Source organism: Martes martes (assembly GCF_963455335.1).
Source record: "Martes martes genome assembly, chromosome: 6".
NCBI lineage: Eukaryota > Metazoa > Chordata > Mammalia > Carnivora > Mustelidae > Martes > Martes martes.
Window position 1 is genome coordinate 11,827,910 of NC_137893.1, and position 22,394 is coordinate 11,850,303.

General features: G+C 39.7%; 1 protein-coding gene across 1 annotated transcript in view; it reads left to right on the forward strand.

Moving 5' to 3' along the window:
* NOX3 (NADPH oxidase 3) overlaps window positions 1-9,222 on the forward strand; it is a gene marked incomplete at both ends in the record, with an annotated part of 55,941 nt that extends 46,719 nt beyond the window's left edge. Inside the window, 1 exon segment of the mRNA XM_080806676.1 lies at window positions 9,096-9,222. Coding sequence (XP_080662802.1) covers window positions 9,096-9,222 — 127 coding nt within the window.
* Window positions 9,223-22,394: the final 13,172 nt, after the last annotated feature.

Below are 22,394 nucleotides of genomic sequence, written 5' to 3' on the forward strand. Positions count from 1 at the left end.
CTAACTCTGTCTCTGTTTTGAATCCCCATCATCTATGGCTCTTAAAAGTCGGTAGATCCTAATACTGTCCTTATTTAAAGAATAGTTTCCATATTTGAGGAAAGGCCAAGGAAATGAGGAAGTATGCCACATAGATAACTGGAAAGAGCAGAAGAACAGCATGTGCCAAGATCCTGAGGCAGCAGACACTGTTCCTTGCATGATCCAGGAGGCCAGTGAGGTTGCAACAGAGTGGGTAAGAGGAAGAGTGGCAGAAGGCATATAGGATAGATAACTTAGGGGACCGTTACAGACCATTCTAAGGCTTTGGATTTTATTCTGAGAGAGGAATCCACTCAAACTCAAAGGTTTAAGCATAAAAGTGACAAGATCTGTCTTATATTTAATGAGATTACCTCTGGCTGTCGTGAGAGAATAAATTCTAAGTGCCCTAGGACAGAAGTGGAGAGGCCCAGAAGAGGTGAACAGTGTTGTGGCTTGGATTAGGAGCAGTGCAGGTGCTGAGAGGCGGCTGGATGCCAGTGTTTTGTGAAGGTAGAGCTGACATGGCTTGTTGATGGATTAGATGGGAGGTTGGCGCGACCCAAGCTAGAATGGACTTACACTTACTAATTTGGAGATGGCTAAGAGGAGCAGATTTGCAGGCACAGGATATCAAGAATTCGGTTTTTTGACATGTTCATTGCGATGCCTATTAAACATTCAAGCGGAGGTGTCAAGCAAGCAGGTAAATACGAGTCAGGAGTCAGAGGAGTTCAGGATGGAGATGTACACCTGGGAGATGGTAGATGTGAACTGTATTAGAACGAGGAAACTGGACAAGATAGACAAAGAAGCCAATTCAGATGGACAGAAGTTCAAAGGGCCACCCTATCTGGAGGAGACGACAACATACTCTCTGTTTGCAGGTCACAGAATTTAATATAAATTACTTGTAGCTATCAGATTAATCATGTCATTTACATCTTTTCTTCTGACTTTTCTATCTTTTCTTCTGTCCACCTTATCAGTATTGAACCATTACGAGTAAATTAAAATCTACTAGGGTCTTTCTAATTCCCTGTTTCCATCTCTCCCAGAAGTTCTGGTGCTGCTGCTTTGTGGACTCTCATCAGGGTCCTTGCATCCTGAAATCTTCCATCATTCCCTCGCATGTTTTTTGCCCTATGGGATACTCTTCTGGTGAATATTAATCATCTTTTAGTCAGTTCGGCTGCTTTTTTCCTCCATTTTTCTAATACTCTTTTTGTACTAGAACTATCCCATTTTCTTTTTTATTAATCGTCACTAAATTTTTGAGACCTCCCTAGACCAGCTGTTTGAAGGAGGTATAGTGAGGAGGGGCATGTGGAAGGAGTGGACAAGTCCAAGTTTTATAACCTGTGCCGTTCCAGCCCAGTGAGACCCTCAGCCAACCCTGTATACCCCGTGCTGTGGCAGCCTGCCTGAGAACCCCCAGCCCCAAACCGAGAGCACTCACTGTAGAGGCTCTGGATTCCTGAGCACACCGTGCCTGCATCAGCTCAGGAATGAATCCTTTGAAAACAGTGGAGACCTTCTCTTGACCTTGAATTGTCCTGAGTGTAAAGAATTTCCAATGACAGAGGCAAAGAAAAGCTTAACCTTTAACTTCAGGGATAAGGGAGGGGGGGAGGGAGTGGACCAACTGCGCTGTTACTTCCATCCCCAGGCTCAGCTCAGGCTCAGATGACCTATAAGAGCTGGACCAGCCCATGGCAAGTGGCCTTGGGACTCTCCAAGCACCATTTCTGAAAACCACTGACTCCACTTTATTTCTTGCCTTGTTTCTTGCTGATTCTTGGCCTTGAATCCAGTTCCAGTGTCCCATCTTCTCTCTAAATGTGGTGCTTTGAACCCATCCGACTACCAGAGCCTCAGAATCTGGTTCCCTTGTGCTGCCTGTTCAACATCCAGTCCCGACTCCTAGACCCCTAGCCTTCTCTGAACCCTGAAGTCACCAATCTTCATCTCCTACCCATGGGGTACTTATTCAGGGACAAAGGCTGGATCATTTTATTGGTGAGTTCCTTAAAAAGATGGTGGGTGGAGAACTAACAAAATGTGACAAGCTCATATGTTACAACCACGATTAGGGTTTTCTTTGTTGGTATTTCTTCTTTTGGGGAAAACAAAAAAAAAGCTACTCATCTGGTTAATGTTTTCACACTTAGTTTTCAGTTATAGCATGAATGTTCCCACTTGCAGGCTTTTGACAGGGACACATACATCTTTACTTTGAGCTCTTATAGGTAAGACCATTCTTTGTTAAGAATTGCGCGTTATTGACGAATCACGTTATATTTGTTTATTTCTGTTACACATGAAGTTTGTGGCCCAGTGGGGAAGACCTTTTAACCAAACTATTTAATGATCCTTTCCTCGGAAAGCTGTGAGCCAGAAACAGCACCAGGAGACCAAGAGCAGAGCTGAGTTTGCATTAACACTGCCGGAGCCGTTGTATTGGGTAGTGGCTTGGAAGTGTGTGTCCAAGCATGCCCAGAATGAGGAGTAGGAAACAGTTTGAAGGCAGGAAAACCACAGAGTTGTCACTTTTCTTGTTGCCCTTGTGAAGAGTGTGCTCATTCCTGTTCAGAAGCTGTAATCAAAATTTAGTATGTAAATGTACTTAAAACCCAATTGAGCTTTTCAGCACATTAACTATGTAAACTCTTCCTGATGGATGACTTCATCTCCCCCAGAGTTAAAGACACCCCCTAAGGTTGTCACCAAATCAAGCCTCTACAGCATACTTCCTAGCCTCCCAATTTTAAAAATAACTCATTTGTAACACCCTTAGACACTGGAACATAACTTGTTACATAGCTCCAACCAGCAATGTAATTAATGTAAGATACATGTATGCAAAGATCAATGATCATTTCTTCCCTGGAATGCCTGATTTTTGGTAAGACAAGTCACCAGTAGAGAGCTTAGCACCCCCCCTTCCAAAAGACTTTTAAAATGACCTCCTTAAAATAATTTTGTTTTCTGCTGTGTAAAAGAAGATTTATGTTTAATGAAGCTTTTAATGAAGAAATCTCAGAAAGGGAATGCCAATAAAATCTAATTTTTAAACAAGAAAATCTAATTTTGAGAAGTATTTCAATATCCTGGCCTTTGTCCAGATATAAATGAAACACACAATCCAATTATTGTTCTGCACAAAGGACAAAGTAACATTAATTTTCCTCAAGATGGTTATTAAAGAGATAAACAGTATGTTTTTCCTTAATTATGTCAAGGATATGTTTGTTCCCAAGCCTACTTGGCTATTCTTACAAGACAGGTCTTTCCTGTCATTAGCTCATATCTTTTGGCAAAGACGGGTCAGAAAAAATTGGTGGATTTGTTAGTGGCCTCAGAAAAGGTTCTTTGTTCTTGAGGGCCTTTGAAGTACGCTCTCAACCATTTCTATTCATCAGCACGAAGCCAAAGATTCTTAGGGCTTACTCTTTTAAAAACATTTACCTGTTCACTCAAAGCTGGAGTTTGTTCTTGTTCTAAGAAGAAGGAGTTAAAAAGAATAAAGGGAAGAGGGGCAAAAATATTTTTTTTTACAGAACATGAAAAATAGCACCAAAAATAAAGCTCGAAGGGAAGCAGATCAAAGAGAATAGTGCAAGCTCCAAAGGAACCAGAAAATTGCAAAAATAACAGTAATAGAGAAACAAATTGATGGGCATCAAAATGAATACAAATAAGAAAGGGGAGGAAAAAATTAAAAAGAGATCAAAGACTGAAAGTAGCAAAATGGGAAAGGGCACTCTATTGTTTTTATTTTGCAATTAATTTTTGTAATTTATCAGCTGTATTACAAAACACAAGTCTAGTTTTAAAAGAAGATCACTGACTAGTGAGTGAATATATAGAAAGTAAGCCTTTGATTGGCCCCAAATCACAGGCATGTGACATTCGCTGTACGTTGCTTATGTTGGACAAGCCCAGAAAAGTACTTCAAACACAAAACAATAAAAACCATTCTCCCAACTAAAATACGGTAGGTTAATTACAGGCACTGAGAGTCATGTCTTCTTGATCTATAGAAATGAGTTTCTTTCCCAAAAATGGAAGCTGTATTTCATTTTTTGTAAAGAGTCTCAACCTGTTCGCAAGCTTTCACAAGATAATCAGAAAATCAGGGATCATTTCCAAGAAGGTACACAGAATGAAAAAATATGTACCTTTGTCACATCGAGCTACTCTTTGGATACACACACATCGTGCATATACTCAACCGTCTGGATCTGCGGATTGGTTATTCTTAATTGAGTAAAATGGTTTTCCATAGGACTTCAGTCTTTGATCTTAGTTTCACCATGTATTCATAATTCGCCACTCTTGACTTATCTGCTAATAACTTCCTTATGCTGTGTAGATCTAAAACTTCATGTAATTAATGACCATAACTTTGAAGAGTTGGCCATTTCTTCACAACTTGGGTAGAAGTGTTTCTCTTATCTCGAAAGAACAACTAAAGACTTCAGAAGAGTACCACCATTTGTTAGAACTGTTTAATCCAACCCAACGATGAAGAAAGGTGCCGACTTACCATATGATTGGGAAATTCTATTCCATATTGCAGGAATGTATTTTAGACCACCCATTGTTTTCAGAAATGTAAAAATACCTTTATACTAAATCGAGTAAATGTGTCCATCTGGAACCACATTTGCTTGTGTGCACACTCTCCAATTCTCATTTGTACATGCATATGTGCAAATGTTTTTAAATGATATTTTTGACAAATTCACATTCTGATGATAGCATACAGGGCCTCTATCTAATAGGATATTCTTAACATTCGTTATAAGACTAAAGCATTCAGAATACCAAAAGAGACAGACCTAAGTGGAAACCCCACACATGATAAATTATAACTTTAGGAGAAAAATAAAGCCACCATTAACTTATGACTGGGGTATGGTCAGCGTATTTCAATAGTGCCTTTGCACCAGAGGACATCCAGCTCTCCATTTAGAGTCAGGTGAAGATTCAGTGAAAATTACTGGCTTTATTCTAATTGTGGTAGTGAACATTAGGGAGGTTGGGTGAGCACAAGTGGATTTGTCATTATTTTGCTAAGTGTCTTTGATGGTTTTACCTAGAAAATTATTAGATATGGCAACTGTACTAGCATATTTCTGGATGAAGGTATATACATTTCTATGTTTTATCAGAGAGAGGATGGAGAGAAAATGGGCAGAAAAATGGCCCTACCGTTCCCTGGCATCCAATGCTACAAGTCACCTACTTCTCCTTCTCTCTTGTTTTATTTTCTATTGGACCATGACCATCCTCAAAGGCAGGAACTTTGTCTGTGCCCCATGGAGCTAAGCACAGTGGCCAGCATCAGCAAGTGAACGGACCGTGAGATGGATATGGAAGCTGGGACCAGATTCCTAATTCTTCCCAAAGAAAATGGAGTTGGTGGGAATAGCAAGTTAATTCTCAGTGGTGAGCAAGCACTGTTAGGGACGTTTGTAGCTCCTAATGAACCACTGAGTAATTAGGATACAGAGAAAAGTCACAGAGCAGGCTGCTACAAATCAACCGGGAGATGGGTTTAAAAAAAAAAAAAAAAAAAAAAAGCTGGCCAACACAATTATCATCTGTGGTTGTGAGAAGAAGGTGTTGTACAAAATATAATTATACGATGAATCACTTGGAGGAATTTCTAATGAAACACATTCGCTAGGAAAGATTAACCGGAAGTTGTGTCCACTGTCTGATATCAAGTTGGTAGCCCTCCTTGTCTTCTTTCTAAGCCTCCATAAATTCATGGGAAGCTTCTCTTTATCGATTTTATTTGCAGAATGCACTCAGGGTATAAAGTAATTTGATTTTTTTTTTAATGGGGTTTAGGGTTTGCCCCTACAGGGTTATAACTTACCAAGCATAAAAGCCAACACATAAAAACAAACGCACAATTTAAAGAGAGAAGAGCTCAAAGCAGCAGAACCTGGGAATCCAGCAAGATGGTGGAATTCCTCCCGGGCACACCCCCTCTCCCACCTATCTGCTGAGCGGAAGTCTCCTGGTGGGTGACATTTTGGATGCCTTTCATGCATAGCATCGCTGAACTGTTTTGGAAAAAATATATCAGCCCCACAGAAAAGAGCACAATAGTTATTTAGCAAAGAAGTAGGGGAACAAGAGGATTCTCTCTATTGTTTATCAGAGTTAAAAATAATACTGTTAATGTTAAAACCATCTTTGCAGTTCACGTAAAATTTGTCCTTTTCTCATCAAAGTCAGCAGCCCAGACTGATCGATGCCGTTAATGTTGTCCTGGATCCAAGTCCTCGTTCATGTGCAAGCTCTGCAGCTTGTAGGCTGTAAACCGGAGAATAATGCCTTGTGTTTTTATACTTCTTTTACAGGGAATCTTTTTTTTTTTAATTCTAAGCAATTGTGGGTAATTAAACTTTATAGAAGAATTTTTTTCCTCTACCAGCCCATTAGGGTTCTGTTGCACTTGTCCATTGCCTCATAAAAAGAAAAAAAAAAATGCTGCCACATCTGTGCCTTACCCACTTTGTGCAGATTGTCGGCTCTGTGAGTCACACAGTATGCATTCATGACAAGAAATCTCCACACTTGAAACCGCAAATGCAGAGGAGGGCAAGCAAGGCAAGCGAAAGGCTGCCCCGTGCGCGGACAGGAAGGCACAGAGTGCTAGGGAAGGTAGGAGATGAATGGCCTTTGTGAGACTTTTTGGTGCCTGCATAATCATGACAGTTACATGAGTACAGCAAAGTGTGTACTTCGTTGTGCAGCGGAATAGCCACAACTTCAAAAGAGGCAGGGTTGCTGTGAACGGCTGGGGACACCAGTGGTTCACCTGGCCGCTAGCAGTCAGAACCCTTTGAAATGGAGTCTTAAAGGCAAGAGCATCAAAAGGTATCCTCAGAACCTGCAAACAGTCACTACGACTGCAAACGAAAGGGCAACTCTAGCCTGTTGGGAATGGGCCAGTGGGCAATCTCTTTGGTGACACCTACGCGCATGGAAAAATATCACCACCCATAAGGACATCTTTGAACACGGATGCAGGGATACCTCTGGGCCTCAGACACAAAGCCAAGCTGCCGCTCTTGGCTGGGAAGGGTTTTGCCTGACCCATCTATCATTCAAAATGTTTCACTTCAGAATTCCAACGACCCAGGGCTGGGATGCCGGTCCCGGGGGGGCTGTAATCATTGTTGTGTTAACAGCCCACGTCACAGCTTCTGCTCAGCTCCGTGGGGCAGACAGACATCCTGTGGGTCACCGTGTGGGCTGCTACTGAGGCTCGCCGTGCACCGAGCATGGAAGGCTGTACCTGCAATGTCCTGGCGAATCCTGTCAGAGCTTCTAGGAGCCCTATAATGCACCCCATTTCATAGACAAGGAAATGCGGGGCTTTGAGGAGATAATAAACATACCCAAAACTCCTCAGCAACAGAGTGGTGGAACCCACCGCTTTCTTAATCAGCACCTTCTATTTCTATAAACACCTTAAAGTTGCTTCATTAAATCATAAACTCATATTTTTTAGTGGAAAATACTTTCTAAAAAGGCACTTTCTCAAATTTCGCCATGCGAATAATATCTTCAAAAATAGTACTTATATATTTTAAACATATTATCATTTACAAATGAGTCCACTTAATAAGTTCCTTTGAAGCAAGAGTTTGAAATATAATTGAACCATCAATTTTTACCATGGTTATTATGGGCCTGGAACACATAATTAAAATGTGGATTGGATACACGGCAGAGAACCATGTTAACATATAAGCTAAGAAGAACGAGGCTATAGAAGAACTTCCCAACTACAGCCAGCTATCAGGGAGCAGAGATGCTGGATGGGCCAGTCCTAGAGTCCGAGGAATTTTCCCAAGACAATGTTTCTCAAAGTATGGCTCATAGGACCATGTGCTTCAGTATCGTCTGGGGGCCTTGCTAAAAAATGCATTCCTTGGATTCAAGCCTGGGAACCTAGGTTTTAACAATCTGCCTAGGTGATTTTATGCACAACAAAGTAGGAGGGCTTGTGCTCTAGACTAGACTAACTCACTCAACTTGTGGCAGAGATTGGAAAAATGCTCTAAGGAATAGAACATTGCAAGACAAGGGAAGTATGGTCCGTATGTCCCTATAAGTGACTGGCTGCACCAGACTTCCAGAGACAACCTGCATCCTTGCACCAGTGTCTTGTGTACATACAAGAGCTGGCAGCTGTGGTCCCAGGGGATCTGAGCCACCGGGGGACAGTCACTATATGCACCAATACCTCTTCCACACAATTTTCTGAAACCCCCTGACTAGAAATGACAGCTTTTGGGTGACTCCACTTTCAGTGATGTCTTTCTCTTTCCAGTTCTTCTTTTTGGCCTTCTTTGAAAACCAAAGGCATTCCAACAGAAAAAATAAAGCTGCTATCACTTTAGTATGAATTTTATTATCTATAAAAAGGCAGGGCTGAATAAGATATTAATAATAACTCTTTTTAAACCTTTTTGAGTGCCTTATCTCATTTTGCTCCAATGAAACATATAATGTAGTCATTAGTCTCTTGTTGCACATGCGGAGATTGAGATCCTGCCCAAGATCGTGCAGATAATAATCAACGGAACCATTTATTCATTCCTTCAACAAATGTGTACTTTTTTTTTTTTTTGCTGTGTGCCAAGCACTATTCCAGGGCCTGGAATAGTGATGAGTAAAGCAGAGCGGGAACCTCACATTCTAGTCGCCAATCCAGGAGGACATGAATCAGGGTCACTGGACCAGAAATCCAAGTGCTATCACCTCTGTCATTGAAACTCCCTCCCCAGTCATCACAGCCCTGCCACCCCTGATCTCCTGGGCTCTACCTGCCTGTGTATTTTAGGAGCTAACAAAATTCTGGGAGCCTGTGTGGGAGCATGGCAGTGAGAGTAGGAGAGAGAATCTAAGGAAAAGGAAGTGAGTAGAGAAAAATAAGTCAAGTCACAACTCCAACCACCTCACTAATTTTATGACTCTGTCTTGGTTTCTGGCTAGCCTTACTCCTGCGTAACACATTCTTTCCTTGTCTTATCCTTCTGCAGCAGCAGCATTGGTGTGTTCTTCTGTGGACCCAAAGCTCTCTCAAAGATGCTTCAAAGGATGTGCCGCTTATATTCCTCAGCTGACCCCATGGGGGTCCATTTTTACTACAACAAAGAAAGCTTCTAAACCTTGGAGAAAAAATCCCATGTGTTATGTAAGAGGCTACAGTCATGTAGGTCAGCAGTCAGGAAACGTTTCCTGTAAAGGGCCACAGAATAATTATTTTAGGTTCCATGGAGCATATGATCTCAGTCACAACTGCTCTACTCTACTGCTTTAATGCATCGAAGTGGCCACAAACAATAAATACGTTAAGGTATGGGCATGGCTGTGTGCCAATAAAACTTTATTTATGGACATTGAAATCATACTTCATGTAATTTTGTCATGGAACATTCTTCTCATTTGTTCCTAATGATTTAAAAATGTACAAGTCATTCTTAGCTCATGGGCTATCCAAAAATCAGATGGTGGCCCAGATTTGGCCTGCAGGAAGTACTTTGCTGACGCCTGATAGACGTCATTTTTCTCAAACTTGTTTTCGTGCTCAACATTGCATCCAACATGGAGACTGATACGGCTGCCTGGCTCAGAGTCTCCTTTAGAAGTCATTTCAAATTTCACCACCCTCATGGCAGAGACATCTGCTTCCTAGCCAAACCTGATCTTTTCTGCTTAAACTTAAGCTCCTTTGTTCTTTCTTTTCATCCTCTATAGACCTGAGAAATCACCAATGGGGATTATCTTCCACAAAAATCCTTTATATCTTGAAAGTGATAAAATCATCTCTTACCCCTCTCTCTTTTCTAGTCCAAACAATACTTGATTCTTAACCTTTAGCCTAGGGTATATATTCTAGCCCTTCAATCATTCTTGTTGTTCTTCAAATCCATTTCCATTTCTTCACATCCTTTTAAAATGTGCAGACTAAAATGAGACATAATGGGGTGCCTGGGTGGCTCAGTGTGTTAAGCCTCTGTCTTTGGCTCAGGTCATGATCTCGGGGTCCTGGTATCAAGCTCCACATCGGCCTCTCTGATCAGCGGGAAGCCTGCTTCCCCCTCTCTCTGCCTGCTGCTCTGCCTACTTGTGATCTCTCTCTCTGTCAAATAAATAAATAATAATATTTTTTAAAAAATAAAATAAGACATAACGTTCTCATAGATGCATGACTAGTATTGGGGAGAAAAGTGATTTTTTAGATATTGTGAGCCATGTTTTTCAATACAGCTAAACTCTGTATTTGCCTCTCTTTCTTTCCTTCCTTCCACATTTTTTCTTACTCTTTTTTAATGCATATTTCTTATTACTACCACATTTTATTTTCTTTTTCTTTTTTTTAGTAAGCTCCACACCCATTGTGAGACTTGAACTCACAACCCAAGCTCAAGAGTCACATGCTCTACGAACTGAGCCAGCCAGGGGCCCCTACAATTACATTTTGATCTATGATCATCTTGACACTTATACCCCAACTCAACTTGTGCCCCCACAAATACAATGGGAATGTGTTTTTAATTTTATACTCTCACTGACCCCATCTTTTTTTTTTTTTTTTTTTTTTTTACCATCAGCTACTTGATCCCCAGAATGTTCCTAAGGTATTTCCTACATCTTATAGTTTTCTCAAATAGTATTGATTAATCTTTTAGAATTTTTCTTTCTAATATTTCAAGATTGTTCTGAAGTTCAGCCCCAGATAATAATACTAGTATTTAGCTTCGTAATATTCATAGATTTAATGATATCTCAAATCTTTTGTTTAGGTTTTCAACCAAATTGTTGAATTCAGAGATCTCCACCATGAATTCTTGCAACTGCCTGTTAAAATGAGTTCCCAGTCGGGAACAAGTTGATGATAACTAGCCATTGAGAATCGTACACAACATCATACTCTCTTAGCTTATAACTAACATGACATATGCAACAGAATAAAAACATTTCTTGAAGTTAAAATAGATTATGTTTTACAAATGCTTCTTATCTTTGTAGACCATAATTATGCCATGAAAGAGGATTAAATTGGTCTGACATGATTTGTTTTTATAAAGCCAGGCAGCCACTTAAGCTCTTTCAGAGATTTCTGAATTATAAATTGATCATTTCTTTTACTTTATCCTCGGATATTGACTTTGATTCTATGATTTCTAGGGTCTATTTTAAAATACACACTAGGAAAAAAGGTGGGTATATTCCCTCACGTCTCTAAAATTATTTCTACTTTTCTGAATTGGAATTTCTTAGTATCTTTAAGTGTCATTTGATAGATATCACTCAAACTCTACTAATTCTAATATATGCAGTCTTTCTGTGTATTCATTTCCCCACTTAAGTTTGATTCAGCTTTTATAAGAACTTTCTGCAATGTATATAACTAATCTTTAGCAGGAAAATTAAATGTATTAAAAAGTTTTCCTCGGTTGTATTCAATTATTAGTTTTAATTCCCTATTTGAAAATAAATGCACTTTTAAGCCATTGGATTTTTGTCTAATAAATTAAAGGATACTTGTTCTTAAAAACAGATTTCGTTTTTAAAAAAGAACAGATTTAAGTCTTTCTACATTTCTCTCAATTTTGTGGAAACCTAAAACTCTTCTTTAAAAAATAAAGTCTTTTAAAAAAAAACTGATTTTGCTGCGTTTTTGTAAAAAATCTACTTACTTGAGAGAGAGAGCTCAAGCAGGAAGGAGAGGCAGAAGCAGAGTAGGGAAGTCCTACATGGGGCTCAATTCCAAGACTCCGGGATCATGACCTCATCTGAAGTCAGACCTTTAATTGACTGAGCCACCCATGTGCCCCTTGCTGTAGTTTTTTTAGAAATTTCTGCTCTTTGCATCCCCTTTTTCGCTTTGACCTTTATGCTACTTCCCTAGATACTGTGTAGAAACTGACGTATCTTGACAGAAAAAAAATTTTAAAAATCTGTAGATTTCTTTAATGCAGCAATAGCCAATGGGAAATGTGGGTTTTGTTTAAAAAGGAAATGATCCATTCAAAATAGAAATAAAAACGTAGCAAACTTATAAATTTATTTAACACAAATTATGCAAGATGATTTGATAAATGACCAAACATTTATAGAGAGACATTTTCAAATGGAAAGAAATAGCATGTTTCTAAATGGGAATATCAATATCAAAGTATCAAATAGTTCCAAATTACTTAATATGTTACACAAAATTCCAGTCAAAATTTGACTTCTCGTTAACGATTTTTTGAAAGGCTAGATATTCTAAAGTTCATCTGGAAGAATATATGAGAAAGACAGAAGCAAAATACATGTGAAAAAGATAAAGGAAGAAAAGAGGAGAGAAAAGAAAGAACAAAAAGAAAGGAAGGGAAGAGAAAGGGAAAGAAAATTCAACATCCAGGGACATCATCACGAAGAAGACCCTAAAGCAACTAGAGAGAAAAACGTTCAATTACCTACAAATGAACAATCAATCTGACAGCTGCCTTCTCAAAAGCATAAACAGAGACCAGATGATAATGAAATAATACCTTCAAAGTGCTAAAGGAACAGGACTATTAGTTGAGAATTTTGCGCTCAGTGAAATTATTACCCAAAAGTGAAGGCGACATACAGATATTTTCAAACAAAAGAAAACTGAAAATTTATCTCCCTCGCTGAAACAACTACAGAAAGATATATTTAAGGAGGAAATTCAATTAATGGGATATAAGAAGCAGTGATGAGCAAAGACGTTGAAAGACATTTTGTCAAAATCTTTAAGCATTGACTGTAAAAGAAAATGAATGATTATTTCAGAAGGAATGCTTTTAGAAGTAAGATGGAAATACTAGAAAACAAGGGTATGGAAGATAGGAGCATGACATTGGAATCAAGGTATTCCAATGTCCATCTATGTTCAGGGGGATAAAAGAAATATTGATTAAATATTGCCTTTGTAATGTTCTATGAATAACTTAAAGGGATAACTCACAACAGATTCCCTGCTCACCATCATTCCTTTGAACCTAACTTCTCCATTCTTGAGTTTTGTCCAGCCTAAACTACTAATTTTTTGGATTGTCAACCAGTATGCTTTAAGATGGACTCATGAGTGTTATATTCCCTGATTTAATGCATATTTGAGAATGTTGGCTGTTGCCTTTTCACTCACCTGATAGTTAGCTGGATGTAGTGTTCTTGGACCATATTTTCTTCTCCTCAGAACTTTTTAGAAATTATTCCAATGTTTGCTGTCACTGGGCATTGCGGTGGTGATGTATGAGGCCAAATTCATTCTCTCCCCCTTATAAATAAACCATCTTTTTAATTTTTTTTCAATGAAAAGTATAAATATTAATATTCAAATTCAGTGGGATAAGCAAAGATTATAAATTACCTCACAGCTGTTCAGAACAGATCATGCTACTATGTTGGTTAACAAAAAACCCTCTAACTTTTCTTAGTTTTTTGGATTTTGGAATTCAGCTTAGGGAGAGATTATGGACTTGAAATTCAGCTGTCAGTAATGTCTATCTTATTCCTTAGTAAGGTTTACAATTTTTTAATTAGTTCTATAAGGATATTGTTTGTAGTCCCAACTTTTTACAAAATTATGAAACAATAGAATGAGATCTGAAATATACCTTTTGATCTCATTGTGTTGTTTCATAATTTTTTCTTTTTTCTCTGTCGTATTAACTTATTATTCTCATTCAGTTCAGCATTATATGAAGCAATATTGAGGAATTACTTGAGTTATAATTTCTACTAGATTGGGTCTATTTTTTCCTTATGCTCCATTGGTTATTTTCCCTTTTCTTTTCTCCTGTAGTACTTTTGCACTGTTGCTATGCTGTGTGTGTGTGTGTGTGTGTGTGTGTGTGTGTGTGTGTGTGTTTTACCTGGCTTATGTTAGCTAACTCTGCCCAGACATTCTTACATATTGTGAATAATTGTGGAGGGTTTTTCTCTGTGCCTTCTCTAAGAGCATGTTCTCACTCTCACTCTTGCTTTCTTTTTTTTACTATATAAAAGCTTTATTGAGGGGCATCTGGGTGGCTCAGTGAGTTAAACACCTGCCTTTGGCTCAGGTCATGATCCCAGGGTCCTGGGATCTAGCCCTTCATTGGGCTAGCGAGGTGTCTACTTCTCTCTCTCCCTCTGCCCCTCCCCATGCTCATGCTCGCTCTCTCTCTCTTTCTCTCTCTCTCTCAAATAAATGAATACTATCTTTTAAATATATATATATATATAAAATCTTTGTTGAGATATAATTTACATACCATAACATTAACCATTTAAAGTACACTATTCAAAGTTCTTTGTATATTTATAGACTTGGGCAATGTTACCACAATGTATTTTAGAGCATTTCTACATTACCAAAATGGAACCCATACCAATCTAACAGTCATTCTCCCATTTTCCTTCAACTTGCTCCCAGCCCTAAGCAACAAATAATGCACTTTCTGTGTCTATAAATTTGCCTATTCTGAACAAAAAAATGGATTCTATTTCATATAAATGGGACCATATAATATGAGGTCTTTTATGGCTAGCTTCTTCCATTTAGCATAATGTTTTCAAGGTTCATCCACACATTGTAGCATCTATCAGTGCTTCATTTCTCTTATTTATGCCCAATAATGTCCTATTGTATAGAACATTAGGTTGTTTCCACTTTGGGGGGCCATTATAATAATGCTGCTATGAACATTTAACTGCATGTTTTTGTGTGGATCACGTTTTCTCTTCTAAAGCTTGGCTTTAGCCTGGATATTTCATGTTTTATCCACTTTCTGTGGTCTGAGAAAACAGCAGCTGGCATGGAGTAGTATGCAAGAGAGAAGGGAAGTTCAGCTTGGGTAGTGTGCAGACTAACTCAGATTTCCTGGGCTCCATTTTATCTTCTGAGATTATTGACTGTCCTGTATCTTGATTCACTCTAGCTTATGGGGGCAATAGAAAAAGGATATAATATATTTCATTAAGGAGGTACCCCCAGATTTCAAACTCTATCCCCCAATTAAGTGTGAACTTGGAGCCTTCCCTTCCGACAAGGAATGTCAGCTCTGTTGATTTTTTTCTGTATTCATTCACAACTTCCCATCAGAAAATTAAAATGGGGGAGGGGAATAATCTTCCTCTTCACTCCTTTCCAAAACTGAGAGTATTTAGTGAAATGTCTCAGGAATTTTTTGACTCATGAATGAGACTCCAGATCAGTAGGGTGAGATAGGAGCCAAGTCAGACCTCAGGTCTCCATTCTGTTCCAGAGTCCTCTGTTCCTTTTCTTGTGCAGACAAGTTTTGAAAATTTATTAAGTTGGGTTTGTCCTTTGGTCTATTCGCGAATGTGTGTGTTTGTTACATCAATCAACTCTCCATAGTTGACTATCCACAACATTCTCTCTTTAACACAATCCAATAAGAATGTTATCTCCATAGCTATAACTATCTTCAAGGTTCAACATAACTGCCAAGATATGAAATCCAACTCCTTTTTATTTTTAGCAGCAACTGAAACAGTTGACCATTTCTTCCTTCTTAAAACACTTCCCTCTTTTTGACTGGGTGACGTAACAAGTCTCTGTTTTCTTCCCAGCTTCTTCTGTCCAACTTTAAGATGTTGGAGTGTCCTAAGACTTGGTCAGAGTCCTTCTTTTTCTGTCTACCTTCTTTCCTCGAATAATATCACACATTCCTATGGCTTCAAACACCATCTGTTTGCTGAGGAGTCCCAAAGTTAAAACTCCAGCAAAGACTTGTCTAAATTCCAATCCGATATATCCAACTACATACATACACCACTACTGGATGTATAACAGGCATTTCAAATTTTACATATCCAAAACCAAACACTTCGTTTTTCTCTTCATAATTCTGTTCTTCCTCCATTTTTTCTTGTTTTGGTTAATGGCACCATCATCTACCAAAATGCCTTGGCTAAAAACACAAAATACCTCTGAATCATCTTTAATTTTCTCTTGCTTTCAGCATGCCTTCCAACACCTATTCCAAACTGCTACATCATCATCTTATTTGTTCCACCTTTTCCTATAAATGTTTCAAGAAAATATAAGTTGTGCTTTTATGACCTCCAATACATACAATAGAAATTCCAAGCTAATGGCACCACTTATGGATATTCCAACACAGGCATCTGTCCATACTTATCGGCAAAGCTGGTCCACACTACTTGCACAAAGAAAGCCCTATTTATCCATTCAATTAGTCTTTCCCTTCTCTAAGAAGTGGCTGGCATCCTAGTTCTTATCTACATAGGTTGTCTTGTTACCAAATAATCTAAAGGGTCTTTCCAGACATCTACCAGCCATATCATGTTGGACTTTGTTCTCTTCTCTTTTTCTTTTTTTCTCTTCTTCAATTCTTAAACTGTTCTCCCTTCCAATTTTCAGAAGAATATCTGCAACCTTCAAAGTTATTTTCCCCCAGTTCTTTCCCTCAGACTGAGCAAAAGAAGAGCTGCTTTAAGAATTCTTTATCAGGGGGCGCCTGGGTGGCTCAGTGGGTTACAGCCTCTGCCTTCAGCTCAGCTCATGATCCCAGGGTCCTGGGATCGAGCCCCGCATCAGGCTCTCTGCTCAGCGGGGAGCCTGCTTCCTCTCTCTCTCTCTCTCTCTCTCTGCCTGCTTGTGATCTCTGTCTGTCAAATAAATAAATAAAATCTTTAAAAAAAAAAAAAAGAATTCTTTATCAGTTCAAAATGCCTTCAAATTATTATGAAAATTCCTGACTGATCTGGAAGGACAACAGCTCAATAATGATCCAGTCTCAATGTACTGATCCAATCAAGTAATCCCCGAAGGAAGAACCATCACTATTACCTTATTTATATGAAAATTTTGTGCCACTCCCTCCAAATTTCCTCAAAATTTTACCCTCCAACTTACCTCAAAATTCATATTTACTTTTTAAAAATGTTTGGAAGTGGATGAAGAGCACCAAACCATATAAGGTGCCAATAAATAATTCTAACAAAATACATGAAACCTTTACAAAGAGAATTATGAAACTCTATCCATCATAACTACCCTGAGCTAACATGAACACTGGTTATTATTCCCACGCTGCTCCCACCACCACCCCCCACCACACCCTGAGACCGTGGTATGGAGACCTGCCAAACATTCCTGCCTTGCATTCAACAAACATCTAGCAGAGGTTTGGAAGAGGAGAGGGGGTGGCCATTACAGAAAGAAGAGAAATCTGAATATGAGGTCCTGGGAAAATTCTCCAGAGGCCAATGTGTGGAACCAATCTGAATCAACACACCAAATGATTTGAGATTTGAACTCTGGTGAGGACTACTACCCAGGTTGTGGATTGGTCTCCAGGTTACAGCCCAGTGTAGCATCCCTGAAGAGCAACGTAAGGTTTTGAAAAACTAAATTCATGTTGGAACCACAAACCACAGAAAGTGGGCCAGGATGTATATTCTAAACCTAAACCTGCTAACTATCAGCTAAAATTAAAGATCTAAATAAGACCCAGAGTGTCATAACATTATACTTAAAATGTACAGGATACAATCCAAAAATTTTGTCATACAAAGAACTAGGAAAATCTCAACTCGAATGAGAAAAGAAAATCAACAGATGCCAACACCAAGATGACATGAATGTTGGAATTATCTAACAAGAATTTTAAAGCAGCTCTCATAAAAATGTTCCAAGTGGCAACTGCAGTCACTCGTGAAACAAATGGAAAAAGAGACAGTCTCAGCAAAGGACAGAATATACGAAGAACAAAATGCAAGTTGTAAAACTTAGAAACATAATTACTGAGAGGGAAAAACTCACTAGATGGGCCTGTGGTAGGCAGACTAAAGCCCCACAGATGTCCATGTTCCAATCTCTGGAACTCGCGAATATGGGAAGTTTTATAGCAAAGGGGAATGAAGTTTCCAGATGAAATTATGGTTGCTTTGAGATGATTCCCCTGAGATGGGAAGGTTTCCCTACATTATCTGGGTGGGCCCCATGGTTATCACGAGGGTCTTTAGAAGTAGAAGCAGAAGAGGGAGGCAAAAGGGCCAGGCACACAGTCAAAGAAGAAGACATGATGGCCAAAGCAGTGGCTGGAGTGAAGTCATGGATGGTTCTGAAGGTGGAAGGGGCTAGAAGCCCAGAGATGCAGGCAGCCTCTAGAAGCTGGGAAAGACACAGAAACAGTGTCCACTAGAGCCTTTGGAAAAGAACACAGCCCCAAACCACCTTGATTTTAGTCTGGTGAGATGTGCACTGGAGTTGGACCTTAAAAAAATAATAATAGGATAATAAATGTGTGTTGTCTCAAGCTGCTGACTTTGAGATAATTTGTATAGTAGCAACAGACAACTAATACAGACGGAAAGGAATAATATCATAAGTGCATCAGTTCCCTTCAAAACAATCTATAAATTCAAAGTAATTTCATTCAGAATCCTGAAAAGGTTCTTCATGAAATTTGGCAGTCTAATTTTTAAAATGTATTTTAGAAGAATATAAGGATAAGAATAACCCAGACAAAGCTAAAGAACAAAAATCGTCAGACTCTTCCTGTGAAGGGCCAGATAATACATATTGTAGGCTTTGTTGGCCACAGATGGCCTCTGTCATGTCTGCTACATTGATTTTGTTTATTATTTAATCCTTTATCAATACAAAAACCCTTCTTAGCTCAAGGAGTATATAAAGACAGAGCACCAGCTGGATTTGGCCCGTGGGCCATAGTTTGCAGATCCCAGAATTAGAACACTATGAATAAGCCTCATAATCATGTTGAGAAAAAAAGTTGTAGAAGAATATACATAGAGTAGAACAGCTCAAGATTGAGAAATGCAAAATAATACTATTCACACAAATGTACACATCACCACATATACGGAAGTAAACACAAATGCACAAAGATTAAGTGACAATCCCCAAATTCAGAACAATGGCTTTTTCTGATGAGAAGATGGAATGGGAATGGGCACGACACTTTAATAGTCTCCATCATATTTATTTCTTATATTGGATTTTTATTTTGTGTTACTTAAGGTGTAATTTTGCATGCACCTGATATGTTTCATAGTATTCACACGTTCTTTGCAGAGGTTTGCCCTGCTGGACCGGGGATGACTCCTCCGGTTATGGTGGCACAAATGGATTTTCCTAGCTGGATGGAGTGTCCCAAGTTCATCCTTGTGGAGGGTTCTGAACACATCTTCCAAATTACAGGTGTGGTCATGGGACACTTGGTTTTCTGGAACTGAGGAAAGCTTATGCAGCTCGTCATTATATCTATGACAAGGAAACTTAGCTTATCTTTCAATGACAGATGTCTAGAAATTTTCCAGAAGTCTGTGTTTAAAAAAAAAAAAAGAAAGAAAGAAAAGACCCAGGATCTCCATTACTACCATCCCTCAACACACAGATCCACTTGTCTCAATCACTTCAGGTTTCTGGGTTTTAGGAAATATGTCAAATCCTCCAGTCCATGAAGAGGTCCCATTCTAGTGCCCAGTATCTTTGGCCGCAGACCCACTATCTGAAGTTCTAGGAACCTCTGCTTCACATCTATTCATTTGTTTTCTCCAGACTTTGGAGTGAGGATCAGAGTGTGGTGGAAACACAGAATGGAAAGAAAATATGAGACGGGATCTGGCACAAACATTCCAAAGCACAGCAGGTTAGGGGCTGAGAGGGAGATCCAGCCCAGGAGCAGGCACAACAAAGCATGGTGCCCAAAGAAGAGCTGTGGGTCACGCAACAGTGGGCATTAAAATTTGCCAGAAGAGACAGGCATATGCCGTGAAGGAAAGCAGACCAGGATCCAGCAGAAATCGCAAGTGGGTGGCATATTGGATTGGGGATGGCAAGTCTCATCACCAGGAAGCTTCAGACCCAGGAATCAGGTTACTAGCTGCACGGCTGGGTGTCAGAGGCAGTCATCTGCGGCCCTTCTCTAGGCCTGCAGGGTAGCGAGACACAAACCCAGGCTGAGTTCTGAGAAGCAGAGCACACAGGAGCCCAGGGACATCACAGGGTTCTGGGTCTGGGAAGCCGGCATATTAAATTCCGTGGGCTGCAGCGACGGAGCTGTTTAAATACTGCCCATCTGTTGTTTGAATCAGTCCAGGAACCAGGGCAGAGCTAAGCCCAGTGGTGAATGGCAAGACTGGCCCGGCTCCTGAGATCTGGGGAAGGTCGTGGAAAGAGAAAGGAGAGGGCAGCGACTGTTCCTCTTGGGCTGAGGCTCGTCTATTTCCTCCTGCCGCTCCCTCCTGTCCCCACCCAGGCATTAATTAATTATTTGTACTAACAACTGCAGCACATTTTTCAGATTCACTGCTGGCACAAAGAAAGCATCACAAAATAAAGTTATGTTATTGTATTTTTAAAATGGTGCATCTTGGTTTGAAAATTGCTTAAGTTTTGAAATGTCTCCCTATCCGGCATGATTAATGTGATACATGGAACGGAGCGGCAGAGTGAACGGAGAATTAGTCAGCGCCAGTCCACCTAGAGGCATTTATCTCTGCTTTTTTTCCCTGGTGCCTGCGCTGAGCCTGAGGGTAAGCTGACACTTTTTTTTTTCTTTTTTAACAAATTAAGCCTCATTTTCTTTTTTGCGTGTGTGTTAAGAACCTTGAAGGGAATGAGCAATGTCTGCAGCCTCCAATACCAGCTGCCGTGGCAGGAAAGAAAGAGGTGACAATTTCCCGCAGATTCAGAATGATTGTTTTAATGGGGCTGTGGCGGAGGTAACAGGCACAAAGACCTCGTGCAGCCAGGAAAAAGCAGGCTCTCTCCTTCCCCAGCCTGGCGCTTACATGATGTAACATTTAGCTTCTGGCTGAAGGTGCATCTCTTCTCTGCTTTGATTTATTCCCACTTTTGCAAATCACAGAGGTAGGGTACGGGAGACGCATTTAGAGCTGCTGTTACAGTTCACGGAGGAGCAAGGCTGTTATTCCCACCAGAGAAAAATCTCACGTGTGCCAGGGTGAGTGACCTAGAATAAAGGGAAAGAAAGGAAAAAAGAGAGAAAGAGAGAGAGAGAAATATGAGAACAGGAATGTAGATGTTACGCCGGGATGAAATTATATTTACCTTGATTGAAAACTCTTTTATTATGAACATAATTTAGATCAGAATGGAAAAATAGAACTTGTGGGCTCCTTGCCTGGCCGGGAGTGCAGCTCCTGTAATGTAAGTGCATATGTGATGACTGTGTTATTGTGTTTAGATACGAAAGCATTATGCTCCATCAAAGGAAATGAAAAATATCTTCAAGAGTTTGCTCAGTCAGCTCCTTTAGCAGAAAATGCTTGGAGGTGTGGAATAGTAACAGTGGCCGAAACCCAGAGTATCAAAGAACTATGCAGGCTTCTGCAGACGTCATCTCTCGATCTGGAGGACTGAAATGCTGACCAGACCCTAGCATCCTCAGAAGAGTTCATGCAGGGGCCTGGATTGTGATTCTGGCTTACATACTCCTTGAGCACAGATTATGCCCACAGCCACTGGGTCGGGTGAGATGTTGCATCAGACAGTGCTGCTGTCTGCAAGGACCTACCAGTCCAACTGGACAGGGAAAACCAATATATCCTGAGAGACTATTAGCAATGCAAGAGGGGGTGGATTTCAGATGAGTAGATTCAATGATCCAGATTCAAAGGAAAATGTCCTAGCAATTTAGCCACTCTCTCTGCACAATGTGTATGTGTGTTTATACACCTATATTTATATATACACATTTCTATCAATATGTATGATTATGATGTCGATGTTTACATTTTTTCCTAACACAGTTAGGAAGACTCGGTTTCCTTATTTCTAACCTAAGAGTTAGAATGTAAACAAACACAAAATTTAAATCGATGATACGGGTTTATAAAAAAAAAAAATTCTGATTCTGCTCTTGTAAATTTCTATCAGATGAATTGGGAAAACCCGGATTAGTTCCCTGTCATGTTCTGCTTTTCTCACACCAGCTCACTGTGGGAATATGTATCACTTATAAAAGGCCAACCCCCCCCTCCCCCCAACCTGGGTTAAAAGTACTGCTGACAGGAGGCAGGGTGAGGGAGTGCTCAAGCACATAGAATCTGAGGTCAGATGTTGCAGCCAGATGCCAGTGAACATGTGCAAAATAACGAGGGTTGTGAGGCTTAGATGATATAATGCAACAGGGAGAGATCAGGCTATCACCCCCTTAGCCAGTAATCAATTTTAGTATCATTAAGTGAGACAACCAGAAATTAATGACCCCCAATACATTACAAGATAAAATGCACAGCAAGGCCTATGAAGTATTCTTGACAAATGTTTAACCTCAATCTAAGCACGACTTTTA